Raw genomic sequence first — 8,762 nt, 5'->3', positions numbered from 1 at the left:
TAATTTTCTGAGATTGTGGATTTGGGGTTTTCATGAGCTGTAAGCCATAATCATCACAGTTATGACACATCACGGCTTGAACTATCTTGCTTTGCATGTAATGAGTCTATCTCATATATTAGGTTCACCTTTTAAGTTGCATTACTGAAATAAATGAACTTTTGCACGATATTCTAATTTTTCGAGTTTCACCTGTAAGAGCAGATCCAAAGAACATTAAAGGACTTCAGATTTCAACATTCCATGGGACTAGGGTGTATGTGTGTGTGGGTGTTTGTTGATTAACTTTAATCAATTAACTTACTTTAATTAAGTTTCCAGATCTTGGGAGTAATAATAGAGAGTACTCATGAAGGTTACATCATCACAAAATGTGTTTTTGTTTTTCTGCAGGAATGAGTATAAGCATTTTCAGAAAATGACAATGACAACTAAAGAAGAAGGTAATAGTGGCTAATTTTTCCTGGATTGGGTGATGGCTGTCATTGTAGATGGACCCTTTATGACTTGTGGACTTCAACTGGCTCAGGAATTCTGGGAATTCAGGTCATAAAAGGGCCATAGTTCCCCACTCCTGATTTAGAAAGAAACTGCATCAAAACATTCTCAAATCTGCTTTGAGGATCCAAGCACATTATTGATTATATCAAGTCCAAATGCTGCTGAATGGGAATAATGTTTTTATGTTGTGGAAATACATTCTTGGTTCAGCTGAAATCAGTGGCAAAGCCTTAATAAGTTAAGAAAACAGTGTCATATTTATTTTGCATAGTAATATAATTTACAGTCTTAACATTTTGTATTCTTATCTTAGTAGTTCCTTACTACAACCTTCAAAATATGTTAGCATAATTCCAAATGTTTAGTTGAGTGATTTATTTAAAATGATTTAAAATGACTTAGAGAATAAGGGAACACCTAGCTCTCATATAAGTCTTTCAACTAAGGACTGCACAACTAAGTGCAATTTGTGTCCATTTCTATCCCTATTAGTGTAAGGATCAATTCATCAGTCCATGTGATAATAGGATATTAGAGACTTGCCCCAATTTATATTCTGGAAAGAAGGAACAGAAGAGAAAGATTTCTGGGCTGGGATGCATCAGAAGAGAAAGAAGATTGGGAGAGGCTGGAGGAAGGATATGTCTCTTCCACCATTTTACAACAAAATAATTTTCAAATCAGGGAAGGATTTTGTGGCAGCAATAAAAACCAATAGAAACAATAGGAAACAATCCCCACAACAAAGAACACCACAGTGTCATAACAAAATCAATAAAAAATGTAAAATCCAACAATTGGCCAGGAATAGCCATAAAATGGCTATGTCATACAGAACTTTACATTTTCTTGATATATTTGCAATCCAAATCTCATAATGTTTTGTGCTGTCTATCAGGAAACACAGAAGAAATGAAAAACTAAGGTCCTTTTTTTAAAAAAAATGGAAATCATCCTTCATCAGAGGCCATCCAAATTTTATTTTCTTCTCTAGCTGAGCTAGCAGTGAGCCACTGATATTAAGAGCTTTACAAATTTTGAAAAGTACTGCTTGAAATACTGCTTGAAACAGGTTGACTAAAAATAGCACTCTATAACCACTAGGCGGCACTACATAATCATATTAAATATATTTGCATTTTACAGGAAAGCAAAATGTGGTCATAATGGGTAGGAAGACTTGGTACTCCATCCCTGAGAAAAATCGTCCTTTAAAAAACAGAATTAATGTAGTACTTAGTAAAGAACTAAAGTAAGTACTAATGTTGATTTTTTTCCAAAATTTAAGAAAATCAGCTACAATGAGTAAATTGATTGTTGAGAGTGATGTGAACATGATAGCACCACCAACTTTGTAATAATTATATTTGATTAACTATAATTTACTTGTTCAGAAATACATATAGCCATTCTGTCAAAGAGCTGTTTAGCAGCAATAATTTCTTTTCATTTTAATGTGAGATATTCGTGGATATTTCATTTTCACATATCTTTGATTTTATGAGCAGATTGCAAAGAACCTTGCTTTTTTAGTTAGCATCCCCAGTAAATGTATGTTAATTTTAGTGCATTAATAATGCATATAGATTTTATTAAGGTTAGTTTTTAGCCCCCAAAATAATACATGTATTATGTTTTTGATTTTTAAAAACAGTTTGTATAATCTGGGGAAACCCCACACTAATATATCAGCAGGTTCTTTAATGATTTCTGTATGACTAAGTTACTTGCTATTCCAAATCAAAGTGCCCACCCTCTTTGCTATAACTTCTAAATCTGTTGCCAAAGTGCAATAATTCAAGTAGGGTTCCTAAAGTAGATATGTCAGTGGTGGCGAACCTATGGCACGGGTGCCAGAGGCGGCACTCAGAGCGCTCTCTGTGGGCACGCGCACCGTCGCCCCAGTCCTAGGCCTTCAGCTGGGTTTTATAAAACCTTTTCACTTTAGACCTCCGCCACCGTGTACAAAAAAAAAAGGTTCAATCAATCAGTCAATTTTAACTTCTCGTGGGGAAAAAAAAGATCTTGCAAAGTTGGAATTGATTGATTGAACTTTTTAGTCCCACCCAGTCTGCTGTTACCGCCGCAGCCACGCTCACCCAATGGGCCACGCCCACCCAATGGGCCACACCCACCCGGCACCTGACGATGCATAAGTGGGTTTTGGGTTGCAGTTTGGGCACTCGGTCTCTAAAAGGTTCTCCATCACTGAGATATGTGATTGAGATAAATGTATGTATTTCATGCCAAAGACACAAAAACAACATATTAGACCTAAAAAATATTCATTCTAAATAAATAAATAATTTTCGAATTCAAATTTAACTAATGTTGGTATTGGTATCAATTTTAGGAGTTCATAATATTTAATGTATATTTCCAAGCATTTTGAAGGATTATACTGGCTTGTTTAATTTTACTCTGTTGTTTTAAAGTTTTAATGTTTTGACTCTATTACATTAAAATTGAATACTGCTTGACTTTCATAGCTGAGCAATATTTTAACTAACTTAAATTTGAACAAAAATTTAATCACCTAGGCAGGGAATGGGTAGGGTAGAGCATGGATCCCCAACCTCTGGGCTGTTTGCAGCTGGGCCGCAGAAACGGCAGATCAGTCCGCACACATTCCCACTTGCTTGAGCAGCGGGCGAGCATGTGCACATGTGCTCCATTTGTGTGAATGATGGACATGTGTGCACTCGACTTGCACAAATGGAGCAGAGTGTGCTGGCTGCTCGCACAGAACCATCTCCTCTCCTCCTCCTCCCCCCCACCAGTCCACAAAGCTGGAAAGCTTGGGGAACTCTGGAGTAGAATATTCCAGAAAGTGGGTATGCCCTCTGCTGGTTTGATTGGGAGAACAAATTTTACATGAATCAGATGCACTTACAGATATATGAAGCCCATCTTAGAAGCAAAAAAGAAGAAATTTTTTTTTCCATAAAGCAAACTTTATTAAGAGTTGTTTTTTTGATGCTTGGCTACTATGTGTTTTGTTTTGTTTTTTTATTGGATGCATTTTCTCTTTTATTGTAAGCTGTCTAGAAAATGTATGTGAAATGAATGGTTATATAAATAAGAATAAATAAATATATAAATTTACCAAAGAAGACCAAAACCCTTCTATGTAATGTTGGAAATAAAAATAAGAGATAGCCAATTCTTCTTTCTCAAGAACAGACTGTGCATTCAATAATCAATTATTTCTAAAAGCTGCTTTTTATATTACTCATGTCAAGATAATTTGTAAAGTATCCACAGTTCCACTATTTTTTAAAAAATAGGTAACACTTCCATATGTTGTTCTTAATTCGTATTTGGCTGATTTGAATATCTTTTATTCAAGAACATAAGAAATGTCCTACTGGATCATCCTCTTGGCCCATGTAGTCTAGCAATCTGTTCTCACAGTGTCCACAAACTGTACAAGGAAGCCTCTATTGTCCCAAGAAATAGCCTTCAGAAGCAATCTTACTGCCATCATAGGTATTGATTCTCATGACTTCTATGAATTGGTCCAACTCTTTTTTTCAGGCCAACCTGACTGGTAGCCAGCTCCACATGTAATTTTAAATATAGTGAAGAAGGCAGTAGATAGTCTATTAGCCATCAGATCCTGCTGGATATTTGATGAGGCTCCATTGCCTCATGAAGGGGCCTTGGTTATGCTATCTGAGGCAGTACAACAACATGAAGCAGCTGCCTTTGTTTCTGAGAGCCCTTCTATTTTATCTGAATTAATGCTTGTTGTGCATTGAAAGAGATCAAAACAACTGCCAAAACATCAAAAAGAGAGCTGCAACTCCTGCCTCTGTCCTCTCTCTTGTTAGATAGCACAATAACAAAGTCTTGGCCAGTTGCTTTTTTTTCAAAGGAGCGCAGGCACTGCCTTAGCCTGATGTTTTTTCTCTTTTGCAATAGTGACAAGTATCTGTAGCTCGGGTGTAGGATGAGGGTGAAGGTTCGTTCTCCATTCACCTATTTAATAATGTAATAATCAGAGAATAACTTTTTGGGATTCATTAGTTGTCTTATAAGAGTTCTCAGGTTTCATAGAATGTGTGGAATGTTTTTTCTTATTATCTTCCTTTTCAACTTAATAAAAGTTAAATCAGTTTGGATGAAATTCATAATGGTGATGCAAAAAAAATCAAATCATCAATATTGAATTGTAAAGGACATAAATGCCAGTCAAATAAATTAATACAGTGCAAGCATCTGAAAGGAGAGGTTTCCTCCATGGAACGTAATGAAGTTTGAGTTTTGCCCTTAATCTTTTCCTGATAGGTTTATCTATTGGTGGCCAGAAAGATACTTCACAGTAAGTCCAACTACTTACTCTGCTATACATCTACCCCCCCAATGTTCTTGGATTTTAATTGGTAATATGTTTATGCTTTAAGGGATGTTCCTGACGGGGCCCATTACTTGGCTAAAAGTCTGGAAGAAGCCCTAGATCATCTTGAAACACCAGAGATGAAAAGAAAGGTAGACAAGATTTGGATAGTTGGAGGAAGTTCAGTATATAAGGTATGGTTTAAATACAGAACATCTTTAAATAATCTAATAATCAGAGATTAACTTTTTGGGATTCATTGGTTGTTCTATAACAGTTCTCAGGTTTCATAGAATGTGTGGAATGTTCTTTCTTATTATCTTCCTTTTCAACTTAATAAAGTTAAATCAGTTTGGATAAAATTCATAATGATGATGCAAAAAAAATCAAATCATCATTATTGAATTATTAAGGATATAAATGCCAGTCAAATAAATTAATATAATTTAAAGCTGCAACTTATCCAATGTTACAATTTGATTAAAATATTCCTGCAATAAATGGTTCCATTTTGTAAACATTCTAATTCTATTTACTGATTCTGTTATTTATCTGAGTTATATGAAGTGCATGAAAGTCATCAAATATAATGATGTCAGGAGCCCACTCTTTTCATTTTTGCTTTTTCATTTTGGGTCATTGTAATCTAGTTATTACAAATTCTTTATTAGTTTCAAATATTATATCCTTAATATAACAAAATCATAATTGGTAACAAACTATTGTTATATGATGACTTCTATTAAATCTGAATATTGTGTTCATAACTAATTTAGTGTCTTCAGAATATTGTTTATAGTTTATTGATAACGTGTTTCCCCAAAAATGAGACTCGGTCTTTTTTTTTTTTTTGTCTCCAAAAGAGGCATTTGGCATTATTTTCAGGGAATGTCTTATTTTTTCCATTCTCTTGCCTCATAGCAGTGGCACCAACAGCCCTTTCCAGCAGGAACCCATGTGACCATCGTCGGCCCACTTCTTCTGCAGCTGCTGCTTCCACACATTGCCCCCAGCCTCCGTTTCGCTGGCAGAGGCCTTCAGGAAAGGCCTCTGCAGCCAAGAACAGAGCCCCAGGTTGACGCACGCATCGCCCCTGGCCTTCATTTAACCAGCAGAGGCCTTCCGGTGGTGGCGGCATTGACAGCCCCATCCAGAGAGAGCCCGTGTGGCTGACGCCAGCCCACTTCTTTTGCGGCCGCTCTCTGCTGCTCACGTGTGTCAACCTGGCTGGGGGGGCGATGTGTCAGTCAACCTGGGGCTCCGTTCTTGGCTGCAGAGGCCTTTCCTGAAGAACTCTGCTGGTAAAATGGAGGCTAAAGGCAACGAGTGCAAGCAGTAACGAGCAGCCACAGAAGAAGTGGGCCGGTAGCGGTCATGCGGGCTGCTGCTAGACAAGGCTGTCAGTGTTACCACTGCGAGGCAAGGAAGGTGTCAGGGCATGGGAGGCCTGGCTGTGGGGCCCTGAAGTAAGCAGGTGTGGGACATGTGGGGCAGTTCCATCCCCTCCTTCACCTGCCTTGCCTCACCTCGCGGCGGCACCACGAATAACCAGACCGAATGGGCAGGGGGCCAGCTGTGCAAGCTCTTAAATACGGCTTATTTTAGGACTTATATTAGACTCACACATAAAAATAAAGCTAGGGTTTATTTTCAGGATAGGTCTTATTTTCGGGGAAACATGGTATGCTTCCTTAATATTTTAAAGTTTTCTTTCAAACTGATTACATATATCTTGTAAATATATTTTTCCTTACATAATTAAAAGTTTCACTGAGATCAATAAAATCTTTCCAAATATCCATGTCTAAACTAAAGCTAAAACTAAAGCCTTTTGGAACATCTTACCCTCTAAGGCAGTGTTTCTCAACCTTGACAATTTTAAGGCATGTGGACTTCAACTCCCAGAATTCCACAGCCAGCATCGCTGGCTGTGGAATTCTGGGAGTTGAAGTCCACATGCCTTAAAATTGTCAAGGTTGAGAAACACTGCTCTAAGGTAAGATCTGTGCCCATCCTCCTATCCTTCCTCAAGAGCCTGAAGATCTGGTTCTGGTTGGCCTGGAGACCAGATGAGGGAATACCATGCTGGAGGTAGTTGCTGAATTGATGGCAGATTCCCCTCCCTGCTCTCTACTCTCCGCCCATCCATCTTTTTGTTACCATGTTGATGTATTCTCATGTTTTCACTGTTTATTTTATTGTACTATTATTTTACTTAGGTTTATACGCTTCGTTTCTTCCTTTTTAAGCTGCCTTAAAGTAGCAAAATAGGCAGCACATAAATTTAACAAGTAATAATAAATGTCTATGAAGATTCTCAGTCATCCAGGTCATGGTTGTCCCAAAAGTATTTTTTCAAAAGACAACTGGACTTTGTTTTTTCCTTGAAGATATTTCACTTCTCATCTAAGAAGCTGCTTCAGTTGAAGAAGCTTCTTGGATGAGAAGCAAAATGTCTTCAAGGAAAAAACAAAGTCCAGTTGTCTTTTGAAAAAACACTTTTGGGATAAGTAATAATAAATAACTAAACCCCAAAGAAACTTTTAAAATTATATTAAAAAATAAAGCTATTTTCTAAGACAGGGGTAGGCAACCTTGGCTCTTTTATGACTTGTGGACTTCAACTCCCAGAATTCCTGAGCCAGCCATGCTGAGGGAAAAGGGAGATGTTTCCAAGCTGAGCCATGCTGGCTCAGGAATTCTGGGAGTTGAAGTCCACGAGTCATAAAAGAGCCAAGGTTGCCCACCCCTGTTCTAAGATATAGGTAATCCTCAACTTACGACCACAAATGGAACTGGAATTTTGGTCACTAAGCAATGCAATCATTAAGCAAATCATGTGATGAAACCCAATTTTAAATTTACGCCTCCAATGCCAATGCTATCATGCCCTATAAATACTTATTATCTATTAGTAATGGATATGAATACATTTGTTTGCTGTAATCCAATTTTCAATAGAGATTTGCTTTTGAAATTTTTTGTTTAATAAAACTGCAAAAAATGTTTAGGAAAACCTTTCCCAAGTTAGCCTGCAACAGAAATTTTCAGTCAAATTACATTTGTTTAATTATAATCTCACCAATTTCTAAAACTCTAGCTGTAAAATGTTATTTGGGTTGAAAATGCATATGTACATACAGTTTCAATGTTGATTATCATTTTGATTTTTCATTTAGTATGATTTGAAAATATATATATATATATTGTACTTATTACTGCACCACTATTTCAGTGAGTGTGAAAATATCCATATATTTTTTATGCAGCCTTTACAAATTTTATATGCAGAAAGACAAAAAGCACTGTTTTAAATGACCTGGTTCAAAACTGCTGAACAGATTTTTCTGAGCAGAAACCCATGAACAGCTGTCAGTGGCAAATAATTAGTCAAGTTTATTTTATACTCCAAGAGAGAATATCAGCTGACTCATTTTGATTAATGCATTTGCAAAGTGTTACTCATTTGTAAGGAGAACAAGAGATGTGATGTTTAGTTTATCAGTTAGTGAATAATGGAAAATGAAGGGCTTTTGTTACCCTTGCTGATAAAATACTTTACTCCACATCTAAAAAGCAATGTTTTTGTAAGCCTTCAAAAAACATATTTTTATTTATTTATTTACATGGATTTATATGCCGCCCTTCTCCCTATAGGACTCAGGGCGGCTTACAGCATATTAAAACACATAAAACATCGTCCCCCCTTAAAAACCAAATATTTATTTTTTTTTTCGCTGTATAATTAATTAAGATTTAAATTAAAATTGTCCCTATTTAAAAATTCTCCCTAGGCCAGACCCGCTTGTTGAAAAAGCCATGTCTTGAGGGCGCGGCGAAAAGGTAGGAGGTCCGGAATCGTCCGGATCTCGGGGGGTAGTTCGTTCCAGAGGGTGGGGGCACCCACAGAGAAGGCCCTCCC

At 36.9% G+C, this 8,762-nt stretch overlaps 1 protein-coding gene across 1 annotated transcript in view; it reads left to right on the top strand.

Moving 5' to 3' along the window:
* DHFR (dihydrofolate reductase) overlaps nucleotides 1-8,762 on the top strand; it is a gene marked incomplete in the record, with an annotated part of 20,399 nt that overhangs the window by 2,010 nt on the left and 9,627 nt on the right. Inside the window, 3 exon segments of the mRNA XM_015818563.2 lie at nucleotides 394-443; nucleotides 1,648-1,753; nucleotides 4,908-5,034. Of these exon segments, the coding sequence (XP_015674049.2) occupies nucleotides 394-443; nucleotides 1,648-1,753; nucleotides 4,908-5,034 (283 nt within the window).

This window comes from Protobothrops mucrosquamatus, unplaced genomic scaffold (assembly GCF_001527695.2).
Source record: "Protobothrops mucrosquamatus isolate PMUCROS unplaced genomic scaffold, P.Mucros_1.0 scaffold762, whole genome shotgun sequence".
Lineage (NCBI taxonomy): Eukaryota > Metazoa > Chordata > Lepidosauria > Squamata > Viperidae > Protobothrops > Protobothrops mucrosquamatus.
The sequence above is the reverse complement of the archived record's forward strand: the minus strand, read 5'-3'. Positions and strand labels throughout refer to the sequence as shown.